This window comes from Taudactylus pleione, unplaced genomic scaffold (genome assembly GCF_031769625.1).
Source record: "Taudactylus pleione unplaced genomic scaffold, aTauple2 ptg000462l, whole genome shotgun sequence".
Taxonomy (NCBI): Eukaryota; Metazoa; Chordata; class Amphibia; order Anura; family Myobatrachidae; genus Taudactylus; species Taudactylus pleione.
Window position 1 is genome coordinate 1,433,853 of NW_028284864.1, and position 27,692 is coordinate 1,461,544.

At 44.4% G+C, this 27,692-nt stretch overlaps 2 protein-coding genes across 5 annotated transcripts in view; one reads left to right on the forward strand and one right to left on the reverse strand.

The window, feature by feature from the left end:
- Positions 1–13,430, forward strand: part of LOC148504673 (embryonic protein UVS.2-like) — a 63,989-nt gene extending 50,559 nt beyond the window's left edge. For all 3 annotated transcript variants that reach the window (XM_088448644.1, XM_088448643.1, XM_088448642.1), the window contains exons 10-13: positions 539–758; positions 2,018–2,136; positions 4,650–4,857; positions 13,188–13,430. In XM_088448644.1, coding sequence (XP_088304770.1) covers positions 539–758; positions 2,018–2,136; positions 4,650–4,857; positions 13,188–13,237 — 597 coding nt within the window. In that variant the 3' untranslated portion in view covers positions 13,238–13,430. The remainder of the gene's footprint in view (positions 1–538; positions 759–2,017; positions 2,137–4,649; positions 4,858–13,187) is intronic.
- A 1,158-nt stretch (positions 13,431–14,588) lies between these two features.
- Positions 14,589–27,692, reverse strand: part of RAPSN (receptor associated protein of the synapse) — a 61,101-nt gene continuing 47,997 nt past the window's right edge. For both annotated transcript variants that reach the window (XM_088448624.1, XM_088448625.1), the window contains exons 4-8: positions 25,927–26,025; positions 25,521–25,643; positions 19,157–19,210; positions 16,986–17,185; positions 14,589–15,587 (exon numbers count right to left, since the gene is read on the reverse strand). In XM_088448624.1, coding sequence (XP_088304750.1) covers positions 15,515–15,587; positions 16,986–17,185; positions 19,157–19,210; positions 25,521–25,643; positions 25,927–26,025 — 549 coding nt within the window. In that variant the 3' untranslated portion in view covers positions 14,589–15,514. The remainder of the gene's footprint in view (positions 15,588–16,985; positions 17,186–19,156; positions 19,211–25,520; positions 25,644–25,926; positions 26,026–27,692) is intronic.

Consider the following 27,692-nt stretch of genomic DNA (forward strand, 5'->3'; position numbering starts at 1 on the left):
CTCAAAATAGCAGACATTCGCAATTTTGCGAACAAACAAGTTTCGTCCGCACTGACTGGTTCGCGCATGCGTATTACAATCCGTACGCATGCGCAGTTGTGCGAACATTGCTCAGTGCGAACGAGCGGCCGCTTACGAGCGGCTATGAATCAGGCCCTCTGTCTACATGCCTCATAATGGCTCTTTTCATGCGTGCGCATAGTCGCCACCCAGAAGTGCATTTATCTGATTCTGAGTCACTGGTAAGGTGGCAGCCCACGACGCCTGCGCAGTATATGAAAGATCGCCAGATGCTGCCACATTTATACCTGTGTGCCCCTTGTGGTGCGCTGGGTGGGTCATCCAGCCATGCTGGTGTAATACAGCAGGGTTTTTTGCTGTGCGTATCAGGTGTACTTGGCAAATGATCATCTATGAAAACAAACATGCAGATATGTTTCATTACAGTCATTGGCAAAACAATAACATCCTTGTAGTGCTGAGAAATGCACAATGACTGCATAGACTTCCTCCCATAGACCCCTCTCCTCTTCTCCAGGTTTTCCTGCAGTTTGAATCATTCAATGTTCAGTCTTCTCCAGCCTGTGCTGAGGGTGCTGTTACTGTGTATGACGGAATGCACACAAAGTCTCCCACTCTCCTCCAGAAGACCTGCGGGAATGGGCGTCCACATGGGCAGGTGGCCTCCGGTAACGTGGTGAGAATAGAATTAGCCAGCAGAGGGATTGGAATCAACTTTAAGGCGATATACAATTCCAGTGAGTACAAGCTCTACTCGAGTTGGCCTCACATTACAGGGCATAATTCGGTATTATATACATAGACTGATTTTGAGAACCTTTCATGTTCATGTTAGTAAATGAGGCTTTTTAAATGTTATCCTTTCACATGAAACAAAACCCACCTGTATCAAGACTGAATTTAAATAATCTAGCATTATTTTGGAACTGAATCTAACATGGTTTTGGATGACTTTGGGAAAAAAATTATGTTAGTCTAGTAATACAACAGACCTCTATCTAGGGTTTCTACCTGTTGCATGATTAGATTATGTAAATCTAGATCTAGCACCACCATAGGGCTTACGGCTCCCTGTGCCGGCCACGCTCCCAGAGCACATGACGTTATGCCAGCCGCTGGGTAGAACTGCACTGCCCGATGCATGCTCCAGGGGGCTATACAGGCTGCAGGGTGCATGCCTGGAGCGTCCAAAGCACTTCAGCAGCGATTCTGGTTGCAGGGTGCCGTGTCATGTACCCTGCTAGCCAGATGCAGGGACCATGGGGGAGCGACGGTACCACATATATACCATATATATACCATATATATATATATATATAAATAATACATATACACACACACCTATTGTCACACATACATTCCACGCACACTTACCTTGCAGCAACTGTGGGTTGTAGACCCGCTGATGATGGGACCTGGCAGGCTGGCACCATGTCAATAGGGCGCGATTCGTGGTTCAATCAGGAGGGGGCAGAGCCAAATGATGCGATTCTAATGGAATCACGTCATATTGGCTCCGCCTCCTCCCCGCGGCATTTTGCTTAAGAAGATGGTGCCTGCTCTCCAATCTGTCAGGGGGGTTTCAGGGTATTCAGAACCCCCCCCCCTGTGTGCGCTAGTGCAGAGCCCTGCACTCTGTGCATGGGAACTTCTTGCACACCCCTAGTTACAGCCCTATCTAGATTTGTCATCGAAATCTAGATATGAATCCAGAGTCGCCATGTGTTTTACTATCATTTTGAGTGAGGTTGTCATTGAGACTTATGTAGTTACTCAGGTCAGCTGACCATCACTTAAATGTCAGGTCCATCTCATAAATATCTCCAGGATCAGAGCCTTTCTCTCTCTGGAGGCAACTAAAACCCTCATACACTCACTGGTCATCTCCAGACCGGACTACTGTGACCTCCTCTTATCTGGCCTCCCTGTCTCCCACATCTTTAAACTCCAATCTGTCCTCAGTGCTAATTATTTATATGTCTTTCCTATATTCCAGTAAATTGCGGGAGAAGTTTAACCAACAGAACTGGGAACTTTTCATCTCCCGGATTTCCTGCTAAATACCCCAATTCTGTTAACTGTGTCTGGGTCCTATCAGCACCTGCCGGGAATAAGGTAAGTACCATGGACTGGCACATTCTGGGAATCGCACATGGTTCTCAGTAGAGAACACAAATAAATAAATGAGTCATTGTGCTGAGAGATACTCTCCTTTTACGTTATCACTTTATAGCTTGCAGTGTTTTATTTTCTCTAATTTGGCCATAGATGACAGCAGTTGTTTAGTATCTATGAATGATATTTAATTCACTTTAATTGAGTAAGTAGTATGGCAGCTGACCAGCCCTGGATTTACTACAGGTTGAGTCTCCCATATCCAAAATGCTTGGGACCAGGGGTATTTTGGATAACGGAATATTCCGTATTTTGAAATATTTGCATATCATAATGAAATAACTTGGGAATGGGACCCCAATATACACACAGAATACATTTATGTGTTATATACACCCTATACACACAGCCTGCAGGTATTTTTATACAATATATTCAATAATTTTGTGGCTCAAGCAAAGTTTGTGTACAGAAATGAAATTAATTTATGTTTCATATACACCTTATACACACAGCCTGAAGGTAATTTTATACAATATTTTTAATAATAAGTTTTTGTACATTGAACCATAAAAAAAATCAAAGGTTTAATTATCTCAGTCATGCCAAAATTATTCCGTATTTTGGAATATTCCGTATTTCGGAATATTTGGATATGGGAGTCGGCTGCTCTACCTGTATATATTATCTGCCCATTTTTCTATACCACCCCATACACCAACCCCTTGGGTCGTTGTAGCTCTCCATTGCACACTCTGGACCTGATTCAGACTCGCATGCTATGTTGCGCTCGCTCGCTGTGAACGATTTTCACCCATCTGCGCATGCATATAATTCGCAGTGTCCGTGTGCAAGCCATTCGTTGCGATCTGATTTTGGTTGCTAGTAAGTCACTATCAGGTCGCTAGTTGAGTGACAGATAGTGCCGTTTGTGGGTGGTAACAGGGGAAGGTGCTTGTGAACGGGGGAGTGGTTTGTGAACGCAGGCGTGTCAGGCCGCCAAAACGCTGTGTTAAGGGCGTGCATAATTAGCAAAGTAGTGTCATTGTACACGTCACCTGCATGTATTTCAGCCCGTACTGATTGCAGTGGGGAAAGGCAACCCCAAGGGCTGCGAGCAACTCCGATGGCTCACAATGGTCCCGATTAATCATATATTTCCCGGAGATGACGTGAGTTGCGAGTGGCAAGAGGGCGTCTTCAGACACTTGCGAGCACACTTTGCCGTAGCTCGCTAACACATAGCGGGCATCCTTACGCGACGCAGTGCGAGCGCTTTATATAAATATCCGGCCCTTTTTGCCAGCGAGCGATCGCATCTTGAGAGCGGGTCTGAATGAGCTCCTCTGTGCGGTCCATAAAAACGAATAGGGTATATTTACTAAAGTGAGAGTTTTTAGAAGTGGAGATGTTGCCCATAGTAACCAATCAGATTCTAGCTGTTATCTTCTAGAAGGTGCTAGATAAATGTTAAGCAGAATCTGATTGGTTGCTATGGGTAACATCTCCACTTCTAAAAACTCTCACTTTAGTAAATATATCCCTGAGAGAATGGAAATAATTCAGCCTAAATCACATAGGGCTCTATTTACTACAATCCGCATATTGAATGCGGATTGTAGTGTGATATTACCGAGTGAATTCGCATTGCGAATTCAGGCAATATCACAGGGATTTACTATAAATCCCTTGCAGGGACAGAGCTTGCGATAAAGCTCTGTCCCTGCGGATCCCATCCGCACTCTAGTCGCGGTATTTTCGGAAAAAATACCGCGACTAAGAGCCCGCGCATGCGCCGACCGACCACCGCTACTACCCCCCCACCGACGCTAAGCCCCGCCCCCCGGCGCTGAGCCCCGGCCCCGCGATCGCGGACCCCCGTGTGTGATATCAGTGTGACCTATGTATAGTGATCAGTGTGTATCAGGTGTGTGATATCGGTGTGACCTGTATATAGTGATCAGTGTGTATCAGGTGTGTGATATCAGTGTGTCCTGTGTATAGTGATCAGTGTGTATCAGGTGTGTGATAGTGTGACCTGTGTATAGTGATCAGTGTGACCTGTGTATAATGATCAGTGTGTATCAGGTGTGTGATATCACTGTGACCTGTGTATAGTGATCAGTGTGTATCAGGTGTGTGATAGTGTGACCTGTGTATAGTGATCAGTGTGACCTGTGTATAATGATCAGTGTGTATCAGGTGTGTGATAGTGTGACCTGTGTATAGTGATCAGTGTGACCTGTGTATAATGATCAGTGTGATCAGTGTGTATCAGGTGTGTGATATCAGTGCTGAAATAAAATTACATGTGTGCCATAATATTGAATATGAGAAGGAAAAGGGAGTAATAATCTTGGTTATATGTATAGGGTAAGTAAGTTGTGGTAAGGATGGGTGGGTGACCCCCAAACTGGTATCTTGCTCAGGGCACAGGGGACCGTAAGTCGGCACTGGTGTCCTGTAGTAGGTTATAACATCTGTCTGTAAGTTAATGTGTTTTGTTGTTCCAGATTAGACTCCACGTTGCCCCGTTTAGCTTGGAGTCCTCACCAAACTGCTCCTATGATTATTTCCTACTTCGTGATGGTCAGAGACAGAAGAAGAAATGTGGTCTCCTTCCCATGCTGGATTACACAGCGACTACCCGTTCCCTAATGGTATATTTTCACAGTGACTCCTCGGTGCAAGAAAGGGGATTCTTTGCCACTTACTCTTTCGGTAAGTCTCTCAGTCACCGGCAGGAACATATTTGATGTGACACATGTATGAGGACAAGTGTGTCTCCACATAGTGGAAGCAGCCATTTATAGAGTGGAGTCTGACCTATCAATTTGCGAAGAACCAATGACATCACTCAGGCTCTACTGCAGATGGAGGATGTCATTGCAGCTGATTGGACAACCCCCATCTGCAGCAGTGTACATTCAGACACCAGACTGTGAGCCACAGAGGAGTGTGGGAGCCTGGGTACCAGTATGGTAGGGTTGAAACTCACATAGGATTAAGACTAGAACTACACAGGAGATTTTGCAGTTGTTTTCATAAATGTTAGGAGATTAGTTGCCAAAACCACTAACTTTATCCAGAATTTCAAATTAGAATTTCCTTCCCAGGATTAGCTGAGAGCTTTGGCAACAGCAATTAATCACTTATCCCATTAAACTCTCTGAGTGAGTGAAGAAAATCAACGCTCTTCCCAGCACTTAAAAATCACTTCTGTAACCCAGATCTTTGGAAATTAATAAACAAATGATCCACTGTTATGATATCAATGTCTTTCACATTTGCCAGAGTAGACTATCCATTCAAAGGGTTAATTGGTGCACCAGGAGCGCAGCTGGGGGGGGGGAAGGTTGTTTCAGGCAGGGCAAGTGGCCCGGCTGCTGGAGGGTGGGTGATGCCAGCCGTGGGAGCCGGTCCCGCTAGTGAACTGATTAATTAGTAGTAGCCGGTTCCTTCCTACTCTGTCTGAACCAGCTGCCAATACCTGCGCTGTGGATGCCCAAGTACTCCCTCCCCTCCCTACCTGTCTAGACTCTATTCTCTTTCTCCCTAATTTCCCTGCCCATGACCCTGCCCCCTCACCCAGAGACCCCACTCCTTCTGCTCCGTGTCTAGACTGTCACTGTATTTTTTCCTGTACTATGGAGCTCCACAGGGAGCAGAAAGATCCTTCTTCTGGACATTCTCAGGTAAGTGTCAGTGGAGGTCTGAGAATGTTTTAATGTTATCTAGGGGGGTGGTATATTTATGCAATGGGTAGGGATGTATTTGCTTTTTTCTGGGTATGGTGGTGTTGTGTGTTTGAATACTGTCTGTGGTCGGGGTAGTGTGTTAATGTTGTGTGTATGTGTGTGTGTAGGAGGGTGTATTAATATATTTAGGTCATGATGGTCTCTCTATGGCGGGTCACTGATCTTCTCTGTATTATATGGCGATCACTGCAATTTCTCTGCATTATATGGCTGTCACTGCCATGCTCCCTGCATTATCTGGTGGTCACTGTGATGCTCTTTGCATTATATGGTGGTTACTACAATGTTCTATACATTATATGGCGGTCACTGCAATATTCTCTGCATTAGCTAGCGGTCACTGTGATGCTCTTTGCATTATATGGTGACTCTGCAATGTTCTCTGTATTACATTGCAGTCACTGTGATGCTCTCTTCATTTTATAGAGGTCACTGTAATATTCTCTGCATTATATGGCAGTCACTGCCATGTTCTCAGCATTATCTGGCAGTCATTGTGATGTTCTTTGCATTATATGGTGTACACTGCGATGTTCTCTGTATTATATTTCAATCACTGCAATGTTCTCTGCATTATATGGTGGTCACCATAATGTTCTCTGTATTATATGGTTGTCACTGTCATGCTCTCTGCATTATCTGGCAGTCACTGCCATGCTCTCTGCATTATAAGGCGGTCACTGCCATGCTCTCTGCATTATAAGGCGGTCACTGAGATGTTTACTGTATTATATTGCAGACACTATGATGTTCTCTGCATTATATGGTAGTCACTGTAATGTTCTCGGTATTATATGGTGGTCACTGTAATGTTCTCTGCATTATATGGCTGTCACTGTGATGTTCTCTGAATTATAATGCAGTCACTGTGATGCTCTCTGCATTATATGGGGTACACTGTGATGTTCTCTGTATTATATTGCAGTCACTGTGATGCTCTTTGCATTATAAGGCGTACATTGCGATGTTCTCTGAATTATATTGCAGTCACTGCAATGCTCTCTGCATTATATGGTGGTTACTGCAATGTTCTATACATTATATTGCAGTCACTGCAGTGTTCTCTGCATTATATGGCGGTCACTGCAATGTTCTCTGCATTATATGGCTGTCACTGCGATGTTCTCTGAATTATATTGCCGTCACTGTGATGCTCTCTGCAGTATATGGCGGTCACTGCAATGTTCTCTGAATTATATTGCAGTCACTGTGATGCTCTCTGCATTATATGGCGGTCACTGCAATGTTCTCAGCATTATATGGCTGTCACTGCAATGTTCTCTGCATTATATGGCGGTCACTGCAATGTTCTCAGCATTATATGGCTGTCACTGCAATGTTCTCTGCATTATATGGCGGTCACTGCAATGTTCTCATGATTATATGGTGGTCACCCTGATGTTCTCCATATGATATAGCAGTCACTGTGATATTTTCTGCATTATATGGCAGTCACCGTAATGTTCTCTGCATTATAATTCAGTCACTGCGATGCTGTCTGTATGGTACGGCGGTCACAGTAGTGAGTGAGGTAGTGTAGTACAGGCAGCAACACTTAGCCATTAAGTTTTGAGTCAGTTGAACCTGCATGCTCCGTTACAAAAATGTAGATACCCCAGAACCAACTTGTAACTGTCTGTACTAAAAAAAATTGTTTTTTTCCCCCCACGCTACATACAACTCATTCTTTATGATGTTGACAGCTGTATCCAGGCTAGCCAAGGGTGACCAGTATCTACAAGGCGGTGACAGAAAGCCTAGCTTCACCCCTGCATCCGTGCATAAGACACCCACAGTTCTGTTAGTTAGGTGGACATGGGTTTACTTCCCTAATAACCTCCTTTCATTATTTTACCAGTGCAAATATGAGGAAATCCATGAAACATGCCCTGCTGGTGAGTGCTAAGGACAGGCTTGATGCTCGCTGCTCTGCTTTATAACATTGATGAAGCATACAGTTTTTCTGCAGATAGTTTTTCTGCCCTTTTTATATTAACATTTATTTTGTGCAAAGCCATTTTTTGGGGGGGTTAGCTCTGTGGATACGAGCACATTGAGTGCTGTACACGATATCTAATTTCCTCCTTTGATCACAAAAGAACATTAATCACCAGCAGTTAAATAATCTGTAATGATAGATAATTGCATTGTGGAATATTGCCAATCCGAGTACTCTAAGCTTAAAGTGGATGTGTCATGCAGTTCTGGAAAATCTAACATTAATAATACAGTTTGTGTAGAAGCCAATTGCACAGTTATTATCGCACATACCATCATCCAGCTATAATGCTGTCTCTCCTTTTGTCTTCTGCTTTGCGCTATAAGGCTGATTCACGGTCACTCACAAGCGGCTGCATCTGCGATAGTTTATACTGTGTATGCGTCTGAGGCAAACGTGCATCTCGGCGAATCTGCTGACTATTCAGCCTAGCATGGTAATCAGTAAGATCTCTACATATGGCTAAATGTGCGTAACTGGGTGGCAGAGGGTTGTTCGCACTTAGCATAAGTTTGCCGTGGACATATGGAGCCGTATTCAATTTGAGCAGACCCGCGATACTTTTCCGCCTCCCGGACTTTTCACCTACATCGCGTGTTTTGCAGGCGGAAAAGTATCGCGTGCGTGCTCGCGTATCCCCGTATTCAATTTGAAAGTACACAAAAACGGGACCCGGCGAAACTTAAACAAGCGGAAAGTACTGTCAGATATGGGGAAATCAGCCTGACACCCCCCAAAATATGCTCTGACATGGGGGTTCCCTATGGTACCCCCTGATTTGACTTGCTGAAGGTATTTGGTGTTTTTAAACGGGCTCAGTAGCTGCTAAATAGCGTTTTTGTATAAGTGATGCAGAATAGTATTCAGGAGTATTTTTTTGCAGAAAATAACTTATCCCAGCAAATTTGGGGTACTTGAAAATGGGGGTCAGCATATTTTAAAGTTGATAAAGTTAAGTTGAAAAAATTGTGAAAAATCCACCTGCCGCAAGCACCTGCAATGAAAAAAACACCTGGGGCATACTTGGGGACCCCCCCAGAGTCAAGTTCGCTAGTTTTTATCGTTGTCCCCCAACATTTTTTTTTTCGTCCCCAAAATGATAGTGATTTTTTTGGGTGTTCTTAAGTGTTTTTTTTTTTTATTTTGACGCAGTTTACCTTTGGGGGACTGTCTGAAGGCTGCATGGGGGTTCCCGCAACGTTGCACCCCAAAACCCCAATTCTGCATTCTTTTCCGCCTGCTATTCATCCGCCTATTACATTGCATTATCTTTCCGCCTAGGAGGAAAGTCTTTCAAATTGAATACGGTGATACTTTTCCGGCTGGCGAAAATGATGTCATCAGCGAAACTTTTTCGCCGATTCCGGCTTTTCGCCACAAATTGAATACGGGCCTTAGACGGAATTGCGGCCTGTTCAGAGGTGAACGTACACAAAGGTCAGGCGATTTCAGATTGATCTCTTACACCAAGAATAGGGCTGGTGCAAATGCGCTCTAAGGGCCTGATTCAGCAAGGATTGCAACTGCGTACGCAGATCGAGCGATTGTTAGTCATGGCACATGTGTATGAGTCGCACTGCGCGTTCGCGGCGACCGCTCTGCGATCACGCACGCAGATAGGAATCCATCGTAGAGTGAGTGGCAGGCTGTGAGCGTTTGAGGGTGGTCGAAGAAACGCAGGCGTGCCTGTCTGTTGGAACGCCGTTGCATGGGCGTGCATAAATTAGCCACTGCGATTGCTTTCGCAGTTTGAGTACTCGCTGCGTGCTACGAGACTTGTAAAATCTGCTACATGTCAAACCTGCTGTAACTCTGCATGACGGCCGATTTGCTTTGATGGTACCGAAGTGTACATAGGACTGCGAGGTGTTACAGATGTGAGAAAGCAGCAGGGGGCGCTACATTGAGTAGGAATACGCAGCTGCGATTGGGCCCTAAGAGTTGTGACCACTGCTCTCACAGCGGATGTATAGGGGATATACAGACACATAGGTACGTCCTACTCTTAGCACAGGCGGAAATCTGCAGCTAGTGCCGGATTATATTCCTCTCACACTAGTCTCATGTGACCATTAAGAGCCAATCAGATTTTAGATGCTAGCAGACTCCCTACAGGTGGCCACCACTGTAGGTTTTAGGTTTCCCAGGAGTACGGCAGCCATCATTAAGCCAGTACAGAGAATGCTCTTACGATACTCAGACATATCACAGCTGCCTAGGCATACGGTATGGGAGCCCGGCTGCCGCATGACCGGCAGTTCAATTCCCGGCTGCGGCAGCCCGACAAAAGAGCAGAGGCCGGCAGCGGAAGCCCGACAGCGCTGGAAATCCCGATCGTCCCTAAGGTAAGTATATAACCTAACCAACCCCCCTAACCCTAACCCTCCTTAGGGGTGCCTAACCCTAACCTCCCCCCTCTAAGTGCCTAACCCTAACCTCCCCCCTCTAAGTGCCTAACCCTAACCCCCCCTTCCCCACTGCCTAAACCTAAGTCCCCCGGGGGGACCCACTTGCGAGCGGACATCATCTTTAGGCTGTGTGTATAAGGTATATATGAAACATAAATTTTGTGCATGTACAAAAACTTTATTTGGTGCACAAAATTATTACAAATATTGTATAAAATCACCTACAGGCTGTGTGTATAAGGTGTATATGTAATAGAAATGAATTATGTGTTTAGATTTGGGTCCCATTCCCAAGATATCTCCTTATGGTATCCAAATATTCCAAAATACAGAGAAATCCGATAACCAAAATACTTCTGGTCCCCAGCATTTTGGATTTGGGAGACTCCACCTGTAGTTCTATTTAAAATTTATAATATGGGACAACTTGCAGCTGCAAAATTTCTAGTCGATTCTGAAAGAAATCAATGTATAAAGTTTATAAGGAGCAGCTCTAGCTGTCTGTGTGTGTGTGTGTATATATATATATATATATATATATATATATAAGTACAATGTGATCCAGATAGCTGGTATATGATAAAAAAATTTTTTTATTGAACTACAATATCAAAATCTTATAACATAAATAACACATATTAATTTTTTTTTAAAAACCCATTAGGATCTACATATAATTTTATAGTTGGTTTGACCTGTGATCTACAGATATATACAGTAGATGTTAAGTCTGTCTTTTAGGCGATCTTTGGATACTACTGATGTCCAGCTTGCTCACCTCTGTTTCAATATCTGAGCAGTGCTCTGTCAGTGGCTTGTGTCTGGCCAACTCTGCGGACTCGGAGACCTGCAAAGTTGGTTGTGTAGCTGCTTATCAGTGGCATGATGACACTCTTTTCCCCATCACTATCAGTGGCGTCACCTGTCGAGGAGGAGTCCAAGGAGCCGGGCCGCGTCAGATATTTCGGCAGGAGGAGGAAGAGCAACGGATCAGCCATTGACTGATCCGGTGCCACGTTCGAGCAGAACATGCTGTAAGGTGGCTGACACCGGGGAAAGGGGACAGGGTCAGTCACCAGGAAGTATAGTACTATTGTATATCTATGGTTGATGCTAGATCCAAGTTGGCAGAAAGACCTCGGACTTCACAACCATGTGACCGCTACGGCAGGGCCGGTCAGCTGCCACTTTTAGTATCCACGTGGACATAGAGGGGGAATATAAGTGATCCCACAAGGGTACACTTTTGGCTCCTTGTTGTGAATCCTGCTCTTCCCCCTTTTGTCACCGGTCACGTGGTTGTGACGTCAGGTCCTGTAGCCCAAGTAATTTTAGACCCAACCGTCACCGTGAAGTGAAGTGTTTGCGGTGCAGGCACGGGAGTCTGGCTGGCAGTTTTTTTTTGCAGACGGGGCTGGGGGAACCTTGGAAGCTTGGGGCTCGATACATGTGTCCCCTGTCGCTAGGTCTGGTCAGAGCTAGGGTGGAGCAGCTTCGACCGGGGGCCCCCTGAGCAAGGGGGCCTGGGGTTACTTGTCCTCTGTGCCCCCCTCCCCCACCCTTTAATCCATATCTGGATGGAATCATTGGAACCAGAAAGAAGAAGAGCGCCCAGAGCTTCCTAGGCGGCTGTTCTGAGCATCATGCAAGCCAAATACAGGTGTCATGGGGCAGCAACGGTGATGCCCCCACGGCCTTGCGCACCACTCACACACCCTTCTTTGCGGCTCTGGGCTGGGGAGTGCCTCCCATCCCCTCTTTCACATACACACACAAATCGAGATGGTCGCAATATTTTAAATTTTCTTTCATATTTGCCTACTCTCACCGTGTACTTCAGGGTTTCCTTCCACACTCATGGGAGCTTTGGCTCCCCCTCCCAGATCTAGCCCAGTTCCTTAGTAAGTGGGAAGGGCCCTCATGATGCAATTTGCTGCAGATTGTGTTTTTTTAAGTCCCTCCCCAGGCTACAACATGACGTAGCAGGGGGTGCGGTCATGATCACACAAGTCGTGTCGTCACGCCACCTACACGAGCTCCTTTTACCTTTCCGGAGCGAAGTTTGAAAAAGTAGGTGAGTATGGTTATATAATAGACTAGTATCAACAAATATACATTTAAATGTTTAAATATCTTATTAGAATTAGTGTCTTATTTATAATGTGTTGCAGGGTGTGTGCGGTGCACAGGGGCCCCGGGGTCCAAGGAGGCCCACACCGCACACCATGTACCCATTTCTTCAATACTTACCTCTCTGGAGTCCCGCGTCGGCGGCAGCAGCGCTGCACAATCAGCGGGAGAAGGGCGCGGCGGCTATCTGGCCCAGCGCTAGAGTCTACTGCGCTCAGTGTGCTGCGGGGTGAAAGGTGGGGTCCTGGACACGACTGCTCATGGGTCCCCTACTCTCTTTAAGAAGCCCCTAATTAGAATGTAGGATATATGTAATTAAAACGCCTGAAAAGAAAACGTTCTAGTAACCGAGAATAATAAAACTTAGCTACATGGCATATGTAAAATGATGTCACCGTCTGGTAACGTGTACAAACTTTACAGGCCTCTAATACAGAATGCAATATTTGGTTTAAAAGTGTTCTCCATGCAAGTCATATAGTAATTATCCTTAGAAATTGAAACACCCTTTTACCAGTCGGGTATATTTACTAAAGTGAGAGTTTTTAGAAGTGGAGATGTTGCCCATAGCAACCAATCGGATTTTCGCTATTATCTTCTAGAAAGTGCTAGTTAAATGTTAAGTAGAATCTGATTGGTTGCTATGGGCAACATCTCAATTTCTAAAAACTCTCACTTTAGTAAAGAAGCCCCCCAGGTCTATGTTGTATCAGTAAGGGCAGTGCTAATGTAAAATGTTGTATTTGTCCCTTACAGCTCCCATATCAGAAAGAGCCTTGATGAAAAAAGCCATCATTCCAAGCTGAGTATGCCAGGAACAGAACACGTGCAGTCTTCTCGATGGTCAGCAGATGGCACCATGGACTCTTACACAGCATAAATATATACATTGGGCTCAGTAAGCAGTGAGCAAAAACAGATGTTATAGATATTATCTTGTCTGATCTGAACAGCCATTAAGTGTTATATTAAATCTATCCCTTAACTGTGAAAACACACTTGTAGGAAGTGATCACATGTAAACAGTAACATTTATCAGTTCAAAATAAAATTGAATTTAAAATCTAGGTCTCATGTCTATCTATCTATCTATCTATCTATCTATCTATCTATCTATCTATCTATCTATCTATCTATCTATCTATCTATCTATCTATCTATCTATCGTAGGACGTTTGTGCTTCAAGCCATATCTACTATTGTATTCTATTCAAAGCCAAGATATAAGCTGTGAGTATGGTGTCAAAAGAACTAGAACTGGCAGCACTGAGTAACTGTAACAGATCACTGCACTGTGAGGAGAGTCACCAATGACAATTGGGGCTGAGCTTTCCTAATGGGTGATGTCACAGAGACTGTGGGGCGACTCAATGAGGAGCGATGGCGGTATTGCAGTGCGCCCGTCAGTCACAATTACAGTAGCACAACTCAGTGACAAAATTGAGCCAATGTAAAGTGCTATTGTGAGTGTTCCAATATATCAGAACGGCACATTGTGGGCATCGCCAGCCACACAATTCACCCCTAACTGAATTGACCCCTATAAATGTTCGGCTTCAGCTACCATATCCGGTGAAGCTGTGGTGGTGGTGGAGGTTTATCTTACTAATGATGACAAACCGTGCTTTTCTTTACCTACTCTATTATTCCTTATATAAGAGAAGATCAGAAGCTCATGTGATGAGTGGTGGTGTGTGATAGATACATGACTTTCCTCTTGTGCCACAACTTGGCACTGGGTTGGGATTGCCATCAACCATTGATGGATAACAACCATTGATGGTTTGCCGTCGATGGTTTTGCCATCAATGGAGAACCAAAGGTGTCCCCTCGTTTATGGCAGGGACTCAGCAATATCTTTATTTTAGCCAACGTAGGGCGAATGTAGTATGGCCCCACCCCACTGACATGACACTTAGCCCCACTCCCATACCCGCCCGCCACCTGTTTTAAACACAAGCAGGGATGTCTATCAATGGTTAACTGACCAATGGCCATCCTTGGCATTGGGTAATACAACACCGAGTGCTTTTCCCCGGTGGCTATTGACATGTGATGGTCTACAATGGGGAGACTGAATTATGTTGTTTGACTTTTTAAGGAGATACATGAAAATAAAGCAAGAGAATAATGATTTGAACATGCAGACGTGGAGTGCTGCTTTTATACAGAAACACCAAAACAAAACTAGTCGTACTGTATGTACAGAGGGAGGTAGGTTCATGGAAGATAAGGTCTCACTGAAAGAGAACTGGATACACGGAACAGCCTCACAGTAACGCCTGCGAGGGCAACAAAAAACAGTTATAATGTCCACAAACCCCGTGGAGGCATGGAATAAAACAGAGGTGAGCCAATTGGTTCTGTCCATGTCAGGTTCCATATAAATGTGGCCATTTGGTTGAACAGACGATAATCCCTTCCCTTTCCAGGACTGGCAAAAGGCAGTATGTTATGAGTGTATGCAAAGTCCACATTGACCCCTTATGTATATAGGAGAACTTCCATAAAAATGTCATCCATGGGGGCAGTTTACTACAGCGGCCACACATTAGAGCGCAGCGGATTGTCTTGTCTCTGGAAGAGAACACTAACAAATGATGGAGGTTAAATAGAGAACATATTACACCAGTCATACCAAATAAACCAGGCTGGTCTTCCATCCACCTGATGCTGGGACTTGTAGCTCAACAGCAGTAGGGAAACCATAGGCTAGCTAAGCCACAAATATATAACACATTTTTTGCATTTGGAAAGCAGGGTTTATAAAAATCTAATCAAGAGCTTTCTCTGTACAGAAATTACAGTTATTAGGCTGCCTTGAAGTATAAAATAGACTTAAAAAAAAATGACATAAAAACTAGCCCTGCTCATACATGGATCTGACCACTCTCCATGGCACGTACATGTCACGTATGACAGAGGCTTGTCGGCTGCAGTGAGCACCTAGTTTCTTCGTCTGTAGACCACACACGCCGGGAGACCAAGGCTGTTCTTGGGAACATTTGTCCAGCTGCTCCTTTCCCAACTGGTCCTGGAATACAGGTCAATATTCTATAGCTTCCACCCAGTGCACCTGTCACTCACACAAAACCGGGTTTCACGGAGGAGCGTCTGCAATTAGGACAACCACGAGACCCGTTGGTTTGGAGGCACCTAAAATAGAACAGAGATAGGAAGAACCAGTGGTTTACTGGACAAGCACAATACCTAATCCAGCTCATGTGCATTTTTTACCATTAGTGTTATTCTAAAATATCGAAGGAATTTCAACCCTCAGTTTACTTCATTTGTTATCCCATGCCATCTTGCAGCTTCTCCTTCCTGGCTTCCTTGCATGCTGTCCATGTCTTTATATCATTACCGCAGTTATCTATAGGGGTTGACAGTGAACAAAACACAGCGTGCTCTCTGCCTGAATACTCGTACATTACTCAGAGTCCAGGAAAATCAGCAACACTGCCTGATGATGTGAAGATAATGCAGAAAAGCACAGAAGGCAGCCAAAGAGAATAAGCAATGTGCTTATTAAAAGTTGCAGGAGGGCACGTATAAAACATAAGTTACCCTACAGCGAGCCTGATACCAAGGTTCTAAAAGTAGACACTGTGAATAAAAGATTTATTGTTTTATGTGGAAATTGCTGTACTCTACCCTCAAGCATGAAACTCCCCCTTACTTATAACTGGAAAATGTATTTACCGGGCAATATTAAGGGTCTTTAGATTTGCAAACTAATGGAGCTGTGACTTAAGCTAGGTACACACTGGAGCGATGTCGTTTCAATTTGGCCAAATCGAAAAGACAAATCTGGAATATTGCTCAGTGTGTATGCCCGATTTGCTCACTCCCGTGGTCGCATGCGACATTGTTTGGTCGGACGTTCTGAATGGCCAACCGGACGATATGGCATGCGGCACAGTGCATATTAATGAAGGATGGAACGAGTTATTAAATTGCTGTAGTGTGTACCAGCAAACATGCGATTTAAAGGATGTCTGTGGACATCAGCACGATTGCCGGTCGCTCAAGTGTGTACCCGACATTAAAGCCATCTGTTACTTAATAATACAGGTTGATACATACATTTATATGTTACCACTCATATAACTAAGGTTGTGGTCTATTTTAGTTGAAATAATGCCCCTTTTATTTATTTCATTTGTTATAAATCTTTCTGGTATCAGAAGTGGGATAAGCCTAATGGTATAACAGCAGAACTGATGGGAGATAAAGCTCTGCTACACATGGATGGCTTCTGATTCTTATTTTAATCTCTGTGCATTTAATTTACTGGAGTAGATCTGGGGTGTATACTGTAGGTCCATAACATATTTTCAGAAAAGTCTAGTTTTGTGCACAGTACGGACCAAACTTTTTCATATCCTTCTACTATAGGCCATGGAATGCATATATAATGTACTTTCACTGACTCAGATAATAATGAGCCCTATAAATCGGGAACGGCTTATGAAATTATTGAAACAAAGGTTGTGAAAACTTCCTATTTTTAAATCTTAGGCAGTTGATTAACATTGGTACTTTCTCCCTTACCGGAGGTGGAAGACGTGGGAGCAGGGCAATGCCTGAAGCTGGCTGTTTTTTTCTCCAATGGACTCTCCACACATTCCACAATACAGCTCCATCTCCTCCACACACTCGTGGAATCGGACAACATGTGCTCGGAGTTCGCGTTGTTGCTGCTTTGTCCGATAGACAATTTCACACAGGCAGTGGACCTTTAACAGGCAGAGCTATGGAAAGATAGGAAAGAATATAAGTTAACCAACAATCTTGTCTCTTGGCCCACACTGTAACCGCCCAGATGTAGAGAGCAGTCACATAACACATGCCTGAAAGAATTCTGATCAATTTGAATCAGATAATTCTGCCTATCCAACAAAATAAGACATACTGCTAAAGAGGGATTAAGTGACTGGGAAAAGTGAGGAGAAGACACAGAATACAAGGGATAAATAGGAGGAAAGGAGAAGATACAGAAAGAATAGGAAGGGTGGTGTGAGGAAAAGGGACACAAGGGACAGGACAGTAATAAGGAAAGATACAGATAGGAGAAAAATTTAATGTGAAGGAGATACAGAACCCCAGGGATAAACAGGAGAAGATACAGAACACCAGGGATAAGCAGGAGAAGATACAGAACACCAGGAATAAGCAGAAGATACAGAACACCAGGGATAAACAGGAGAAGATACAGAACACCAGGGATAAGCAGGAGAACATAACAACAGGGATAAGCAGAAGAATATACAGAACACCAGGGATAAGCAGGAGAAGATACATAATACCAGGGATAAGCAGGAGAAGGTACAGAACACCAGGGATAAGCAGGAGAAGGTACGGAACACCAGGGATAAGCAGCAGAGAAGATACAGAACACATATGATAGGCAGGAGAAAATACAGAACATAAGGGATAAGTAGGAGAAGATACAGAACATAATGGATAAGCAGGAGAAAATACAGAACATGAGAGATAAGCAGGAGAAGATCCTGGACACCAGAAATAAGCAAGAGAAGATACTCAACATGAAGGATAAGCAGGAGAAGAAACAGAACACCAGGGACAAATAGAAGAAGATGCAGAACACCAGCGATATGAAGGAGAAGATAAAGAACATCAGTGATTAGCAGGAGAAGGTACAGAACACAAGGTATAAGCAGCATAGAAGATAAAGAACACATAGGATAAGCAGGAGAAGTTACAGAACGTGAGGAATACGTAGGAGAAGATATAGACATCAGGGATGATTAGGAGAAGTTACAGAACATGTGGATAAGCAGGAGAAGATACAGAACACTAGGGATACGCAGGAGAATATACAGTATATACATCAGGGATAAGCAGAATAAGTTACAGAACATGAGGGATAAGCAGGAGAAAATACAGAACATGAGGGATAAGCAGGAGAAGCACAGAACATGAGGGCTAAGCAGAAGAATACACAGAACATGAGAGATAAGCAAGAGAAGATACCAAACACCAGGGACAAACAGAAGAAGATACAGAACACCAGCAATCAGCAGGAGAAGATAAAGAACATCAGGGATAAACAGGAAAAGATATAGAACATCAGGGATAAGCAGTAGAAGATAAAGAACATCGGGGATAAGCAGGAGAAGATACAGAACACTAGAGATAAGCAGGAGCAGAACACAAGGGTTAAGCAAGAGAAGAGACAGAACACGAGGGATAAGCAGCAGAAGACATGGACACCAAAGATATGCAGGAGACGATACACAACACAGGGATAAGTAGAGGAAGAAACAGAATACAAATGCTAGACAGGACAGTGTGAGGAAAAAGAACAAGGGATAAACAGAAGTACCGGACAGTGTGAATGAAAGATGCAGAGCATGGGGGAGAGATAAGAGCTGGACGACTGTAAGGACAGATACTGTAGTGGAGAACAGGACAGTGTATAGGAAAGATACTGAACATGGCAGAATGATAGGAGAACAGACAGTGTATCAGGGAAACATATATTAGACAATGGGTAGACAGGACAGTATAGAAAATAAGTGAATTATATAAAAAAAACACTTCCAGTATATTTTTTCTTTTCCACTGTTGTAGTCCAGAAGCTTATAAGAAAAAGACTTGGTATGATTTGGATATATAGTACGAGAACCAGATAATAATGTTTAATGGGTTTTGGAAGTAGGCTTGATAAAACCTCCATTAATCCTTGTTGCCTCACTCACCTTATTGCCTATTTCTTCTGCCAACTCCTGAGCTTTCTGGAGCCCATCCAGAGCCTGCAGATTAAAACACACGTGTCAGGCAGAGAACCAGGAGCAAACGCTTGTTATTGTGTAACTGCTGTACCCAGAGCTGACCTGATTATAGACAGAACAGATGCAGCACATGGTGTGGCATACTACTCCCACCCTCCCCAGTGCATAGCACATACTCTAGATGATGGAAGCACAAACAGCACGAGCAGGATTTCTGCTACCCATCTGTAAACTGATATGTGCCACTTCTACCTGCATACAAAGCATACTGTACACTCACATCCACTGTGTAATAGTATCATTGGTATAATGACAATGCCATATAGGCCCTACCCAAGTGAGTCAATTAAACCGACTCATTAACTGTCTGTCTGCCTATTATTATTATCCTTATTTATATGGCGCCACAAGTGTTCCGCAGTGCCTTATACAGTACATAAACATATAAGAGAACAAAATACCAGTGACTTACAGTACAATACAATACAGGACAAAGACTTGGTTTATACACATTGCTGCATTAGCAATTAAAACATTCAAAATAAGCAGCAGGGAGTCAGCAGTCAAGTGTTAGGTGCCCTTGTGGGGAGAAAGGAGTAGAAGAAAGTATAAGGAGAGGCACATGAGGGAAGAGGGCCTTGCTCGTGTGAGCTTACATTCTAAAGGGGATGGGGCAGACAGACAGGGGTGACAGGGAGGAAAAAGCATGTAGTGGGTTAGGATGACAGCTGGAAGACCTTGATGAAGTAGTGGGTCTTGAGAGCCCAATTTGAAGATTTGTAGAGAGATGGAGAGTCTGATAGGGAGAGGGAGAGATTTCCAGATGTAGGGAGCAGCGCAGGCAAAATCTTGAAAGCAAGAGTGGGAGGAAGTAATCAGTTGGCAGGAGAGGTGGCATGCATTTGTTGAATAAAGTGGATAGACGGGAGTGTGAAGGGAGATGAGGTCAGAGATGTAAATTGGAGAGGATTGGGTGAGGGTTTTGTAGGTGAGTGTAAGAACCTTGAATTGGCATCTGAAGGGGAAGGGGAGCCAGGGGCGAGGCGAGGGGAGGCAGATGTAGAGAGGATGATGAGTCGAGAAGCAGCATTGAGGACACATTGGAGTGGAGAGAGGTGGGAGTCTGGGAGGCCAGATAGGAGGAGGTTACAGTAGTCCAATCTGGAGATGACCAGTTAGTGGATGAGGGTTTTAGTAGCATCCAGGGTGAGAAAGGGTCTAATCCTGGAAATATTTTTGAGATGGAAATGGCAGGACTGCGAGAGGTGCTGAATGTGTGGTTTGTAGGAGAGGGAGGAGTCTAGGATAACTCCAAGACAGCGCACTTTGGGGCTAGAGGAGATAGTTGTGCCATCAATTGCTATTGAAATTGTGGGAAGTGAGGTTATGCGAGAGGGTGGGAAGATGATCAGCTCAGTCTTGGACATGTTAAGTTTAAGAACGTGCTGGGACAGCAGAGAGACAGTTGGAGATATGGGTGAGGAGAGAGGGTGAGAGGTCAGGGGAGGAAAGGTAGATCTGAGAATCATCAGTATAGAGATGATATTGGAGGTCAAAAGAGTTGATGAGTTCACTTAAAGAGGATGTATAAAAGGAGAGTAGGAGAGGTCCAAGAACACAACCTTGCCTACTGTTAGTGGAAGTGGGTGGGAAGAGGAATCATGAGAGGAGATAGAGAAGAATAGATCAGATAGGTACAAGGACAGCCAGGAGCAGGCAGTGCCATGTAGACCAAGGGAGTGAAGGATTTGCAGGTGGAGAGGGTGGTCCACAGTGTCAAATGCAAATGAGGGATCAAGGAGAATGAGCAGAGAGTAGTGGCTCTTGGATTTGAAAGCAAGGAGGACATTGCTGACTTTCGTGAGGGCAGTTTCAGTGGAGTGGAGAGAACGGAAGCCAGATTGAAATGAGTCAAGGAGGGAGTGGATGAAAGAAAGGTGGTAAGGCATTGCAAACAATATGCTCAGGGATTTTGGAAGCAAAAGGGAGGAGAGAGATGTGTCGGTAGTTGGAGAGTATGTTAGGATCAAGGGTAGATTTTTTTTAGGAATGGGGGAGACAAGGGCATGTTTGAATGCAGAAGGGACAGTGCCAGGTGCTAGGGAGAGATTGAGGAGGTGGGCAAAATGGGAACAGGCAGAAGGAGAGAGGTAGCGGACAAGGCGGGAAGGGATAGGGTCAAGGGGGGAGGTGGAGAAATGTCTGAATTGGTAAGATGAATGGGGAAGGGTGGTCTGGGAAAGGAGGCGGTGGAGTGCTGAGGGTCTGGTTGGATATGATGTCCTGATGTATGGAGTCAATTTTAGATATAAAGTAGGTGACAAAGGGCAGAGAGCAATGAGGGGACTACAGAGGAGGGAGTTGAAAGTTGTAAAGAGACGCCGGGGGTTTGAGGACTGGGAGGAGATGAGGTTCTTGAAATATGATTGTTTGGAGAGGGACAGGGTAGCACTGTATAATGAGAGCATACATTTGAAATGGAGAAAGTCTGCCTTAGAGCGTGATTTCCTCCACTGACACTCATCGATTCGTGAACACTTTTACAGCTATCTGGTGCATTTGGAATGCCAGGGTTGTGGTGTGGATCTGCGAGGGTAGGTAGTGATCACTGGAACAATGGTGAGTGAAGACCAGATCAAGTGAGTGCCCACTCATATGGGAGGGTAGATGTGAGAGTAAGGAGTTTACAGGCAGATGATTCTGTGGGGATTATTTATTGGAATATTAAAGTCACCTAACATAATGGAGGGAAGATCTCAGGAGAGAAAGTGAGGGAGCCAGGAAGAGAAGTTGTCAAGGAATTTGGAGGGAAAGCCAGGGGGATGGTAAATGACAGCTACTCAAAAGGTGTATTGGTTGGAAGAGGCGTATAGCATGAACCTCAAATGTGGAGAATGTAAGGGATGGTTCTGAGAGTATTAGCTGGTAGGAGTAACGAGGGGTGTGGGAGAAGGTGAGGCACCCAGAGGAGTGAGCAGCAGGAGAAGTGGTGTCAGAGGGTGAAATCCAGGTTTCAATAATGGCTAGGAGATGTAGGGAGTTGGAGATGAAAAGGTCATGGGTGGAGATAATTTTATTACAGACCAATCTGACATTCCAAAGGGCACAAGATAGAGGGACAGCGTTTGTGGGGGAGATGTGAATGAGATTATCAGGGTTACTGTAGCCTGGAGGTGAGATTAATTTGGGAACCAATATGAATAGAGTGCAGCGATGGTGCGGGCACCCGAGCTACAGAGGGAACCTGTAGGAGGTGGGCAGGGAGGGAGTTTAATGAGATGAGGATGGCAGTGGGGTGAAGTGACAGGGATAGGAGTGTAGGAGAAGGGATTAGTGGTGGGGAAGTAGAACCAAGGTTGTGTAGAACAGGATGAAAGCGGAGTAATGGGAGAGGAGGGGAAAGTAGGCAGACAGAGGAGAGGGGAGAAGGAGGTGGAGGAGACAAGGGGGAAATGATAAAGGTGGAAGCAGCAGGGGGCAGAACAGAGGATTAGGTAGAGACTGAGTGAAGGAGCGAGTTGTAGAAAACATTGTCATGGTGTGGATAAGGTAACTAGAGGGAAGAAAACTTGAAGTATAAATGAAATATGAATGTGAGAGAATGTGCAAGAGATTTGCAGAAATGCAAGTGAAAGAACAGTGTTGGTAAATGTGTATGCATAACAAGAAAAGTTTAATATTAAATGGAATTAAAGTGGGGATTTAATGGGTGCAGAAATCTATCTATCTATCTATCTATCTATCTATCTATCTATCTATCTATCTATCTAGGCCAGGAGTACAGTATAACAACAGTACAGGAGAAAATATCAAACAGTGAAATAATTGTGCATGCTGAATTTGGCAACAAAAAATAATTGTGCAACAAAATAGATAGTTAATAGCAGTGTAGCACTATGTGATCTAGTGCTTGAAATCAGCATCACTGATTGTGAGAGAGCACTGGAGACAAGGATAGTACAGAGTAAGAATCAAGAGGTTCCTGTCAGTGACAGCTTAAACCGGGTACACACTAGACGATATGTTTGGTCCACACCGGCTATGTCGCTGACGATGTGTGCTCCCGCGTAGTAAGCGGCATCGTCCATCCGACGGGTGATATTGTCAGCGGGGGCCATGCTGGCAAATTCAGCATGGCTCCCACTGTCGCTCCATCGCTCCCGGCATCGGCAATTGTGCACCCCGCCAGGTCTCGTCGTTAACGAGGTCGGTACACACTAGACAGGGCAGGATAAAGTTCCAGAGCAGAGGTGCAACACAGGAGAAGTGAGGCAGGAGTGGGAGGAGATGATCAGTGTAGAGGGGGAGGAGTGATCCAGTGCTTTGAATGTGAGGGTGAGCAACTTATAGTGGACTGTAGGGGAAGGTTATCCAGTGAATGAGTTGAAGGAGAAGAGAGGTTATGTCAGAATAACGAGATAGTAAGACGAGGTAAGGAGCAGCTTTGAAGATAGAGAGGAAGGACAGAGAGTAGGAGGTTGCAGTAGTCCAGTTGGGAGATAAAAAGGGCATGAATAAGATATTTAGTAGGCTCCAGGGTCAGGCAGCGTCTGACCCTGGAGATATTGTGAAGGTGAAAGCGGAAGGATTTAGAGATAGCATAAATGTGTGTGTGTGGGGGAATTAGGGGAGAGGGCATAGTCAAGGATGACAGACCCGGCGGGGGTGTCAACATCGGTAAGTACATACACACTTGCCCCCCAGCTGGCGATATCACCCGTCGGACCTACACATAGGCAAACGCAGGGGGGGTTTCCGTCTGCCTGGAAACCCCTCTCCCCAGCCCACACCATGACCACAATAGAAATAATTATATAATTGTTACTTGTGCTGCATGTTCTTCTCAGTATCACAAATGAAATAATTAGCACCACCTGTGGATCTTTTAACATGTATCAACCAGTAATAAATAACCTGTGCACCAACTAGAAGATCTGGAAAACATGCACTGTTCAAGATGCACTGCTATAGAGCCCAATATGTACATATACAGTATGTCCGGGGCAGTGCTAGGTTCTTCTGCTGCTCCTCCAGGCTCCAGGACTTGCTCCAATAGTCTGGAATGGTGCCTACATCTAAAATAAATACGTTCAGCTCAGGCAAGATGGCCTACTGGCGCATCTAATGGCTTACTGTGATCACTGGTCCTGAATATGCTGGAATTAATACACAAAATACACTTTGTATGACGCTTATTAAAGCTGGTTAAGTACTAATTCTGCCCTCTTCATTGACAGGCCACACTCGCTCTAAAATTAAGCATTTGGAAACCCCCCTTTGGAAATCCTGCGTTTGCCACTGCTACATACAGGGCAATGCGCAGGAGATGCGCATCGTCAGTGACATAGCGGGTACACACTGGCCGTTGTGGGCGATTTTTCGTTTGATCCACCAGATCAGACGACATATCGTCTAGTGTGTACCATCTTTAGACATATTGAACTTAAGAAAGCACTTGGACTTCCATAAAGAGTTGAGAGAGTGGCAGCTTGACATGGAAATGAGGGAGGAGAGGGAGAGGTCAGAGGTGGAGAAATAGATTTGTGTATCATCAGCATAAAGGTGGTATTGAAGACCGAAGGAGATGATGTAGAGGGAGAGAAGACTGTGACCGAGGACAGAAGATGAAGAGAGGGGGAGGTAGAGTTGGAGGTAGGGACAGAGAAGGCGCCGTTAGAAAGGTAGGATGATGGCAATTAGATTGCAGTAAGACTGACTCCGAAGGAGTGGAGGGTTTGAAAGAGGAGAGGATGCTCTACAGCTGGGGTCTTCAACCTTGGCCCTCCAGCTGCTGTTGAACTACACATTCCAGCATGCACTGCCACCTTTTTTGATATAACAGCATGCTAAAACTATGGCAGTGCATGCTGGGATGTGTAGTTCTACAGCAGCTGGAGGGCCAAGGTTGAAGACCCTTGCTCTACAGTGTGGAAGGCAGCTACCAGAGTGGTCATTCCATCTACTGGATATTCTACACTGCAATGGGGTCTTTGGATTAGGTGTAATGTGCATCACATAAGTAGGAAATAGGGTTTAATGTAAAAAATAATAAATTCCACCCAATAATTGATGTTAGGTTTAGGTGCAGTTCTTTTAGTATTCTCACATATTTAAGTTGCATATACTAAAACTGTCCTAAAGAATCTTACACATAGAAGTCTTGCATCATAACTACGTCCCTTGTCTTGCATCATAACTACGTCCCTTGTCTTGCATCATAACTATGTCCCTTGCATACATCCCATGTTTTGGTACATCTCTAAAACTCTGTACCAAAACCTCCTCTTCTTCAGTCTTCTAATCTACATTCCTATTGGAACACTCACAATACCTTGTCCATTTCCTTTTGGTGCAGCCAACATTTAGCAACTCCCAGCAGCACTTGCGTTTGGCCCAGCCGGTTACCGATTTCTGTCATGATGCTCATAGAGGAATCGTATCGAGGAATAGCTTTCTGGGAACAAGAAACAGAATCTGCAATAAGTCCCTTGGAAAGGCCTGGACCACAAGCACAGTAGAGACAGACATTTTGTGGCATGAACCAATATTTACAGGAATAAAGCCTATCAATTTAACAGGGCCTAGAGACATCAGTGAGGCATGAGGTACTATTATGCCTCAGTGATGTGAGTATTGGTTAATCGTACAAATGGTGTAGGTGACTGGTACACGCTAAACTCCATGTTAAACCAGAAGGGTGCACATGTAATAGATCCACTAGTTACCAGAATACTAACCTCAATGTCTCCATGACTCCTGTGGATATCAGCGAAGCACAGAAGACAGAGAGCTTGCAGAGGACGGTCTCCGTGCTGAAGAGCGATCTTCATCGATTCCTAGAAACCAGAAGAACACATAACGAGAGTCCTTTTATCTTTGATTCAGCTGCGGACGTAAATGCGATCGCAACTGGAATCTCTTACGGATCGCAGTTGGTAAAATATGCTAAAAGCACAGCCGGCATACAGATCCCTACTCCATCGCCTTCTCCAATGTCACTCTCAGTACCATCAATGCACATTGGCACATTGGCCGGTCATGCGGCATTTACAACAAGTCTGACCGGCGGCAATCACCGCAGAGAGCTCTTATGCTGCGAATGCAATCGCAATGGCTACTTTATGCACGCCCATGAAACGGCGTTCAAATGGTCAGACACGCCTGTGTTTTTCTGACCACCCCCCTTCCCGTTACCACCCCCAAACGCTGACAACCCGTCACTCACTTTACGATGTATTCCTCTGTGCATCACATTGCGATCGCTGCGCGTGAGCGTGATGGCAAAAGAACGCTCCAACAGTGTAAACTTAAGCATTGCGTCCGCTACCCAATCAAGCCCTTCGTTTCGTATTTTGAAATGAAAAGAACACTATCCTCAATTTTTTGTAAATATATGTTTTTATTATATATGCCATTTTCATATCACTTATCTGTTTCAAAGCAAAGCAAACACCAACAAAATGACAATGCAGCCAGAACATATAAGAAGAATATATTTCAGACTATATAAACATATAGACCCGTATTCACTTTGAGGCGAAAACCTGTTATCGCCTGTTTTAATTATCCCCGTATTCAATTTCAAAGACTTTTCACCGGTGCGAAAAGCCTTTGTAAAAAAAACGGGGATAACTATTCTCCACACAATAGGTGGTGAAAAAAAGTGCAGAATTGAGATTTAGGGGTGCAGGCTTTAAAATAATAGCGTGCACCCCTGGGAATGTCCCCTAAAATTAATATGTGTCAAAAAAAAAATAGGGACACCCAAAAAAATTCACTTGAATTTTATGGTTAAAAAAAAAATATGGGGGACGAAATCCTAAAGTAGCGAAATAGATTCCAGAGGGGTTCCCAAGTATACGGCAGGTGTATTCTTCATTATGAAGAATTTTTAAAAGTCATTTTAGGGACTTAAAAATATGCTTGCACCCATTTTCATGTATCCCAAATGTGATGGCCATAGTTAATTTTCCCCCATAAATTGCTAAATGCTATTCTTCAACACCTTCTTCAAGCCGCATTTATGCACCTGACTTCCCTTCAGCAGGCAAAAACTGGGGTACCCATAGTTATCCCCCATGTCAGGACATCTTTAGGGGGGTTCAAAGATGATTTCCCGAAAATTGACAGGACTCTTCGCTTGTTCCAGTTTCGCCGGGTCCCGTTTTCGTGTCCTAAGAAATTGAATACGGGGATAAGCGGGCATGCGCACGGTACTTTTCCGATTGGAAAACAGGCAAATAGCCTGGCAGGCGAAAAGTATGGACTTTTCGCCTCAAATTGAATACGGGACATAGTCTGAAATATATTGTACATAAGTTCTTAGAGGAGGACACAGCGTGATTGCACATTGGGAGCAGGCTCACTGCAACCGACCTGTTTTACTAGCTAGACATGATAACAGTAATAACACAGTTATAATTTACCATGTAAACACTGAGACTTATCTAGTTTATGAAGAATATTGCCTGCACCAGTAACTCTTGCTTCTCGAGGCATAAGA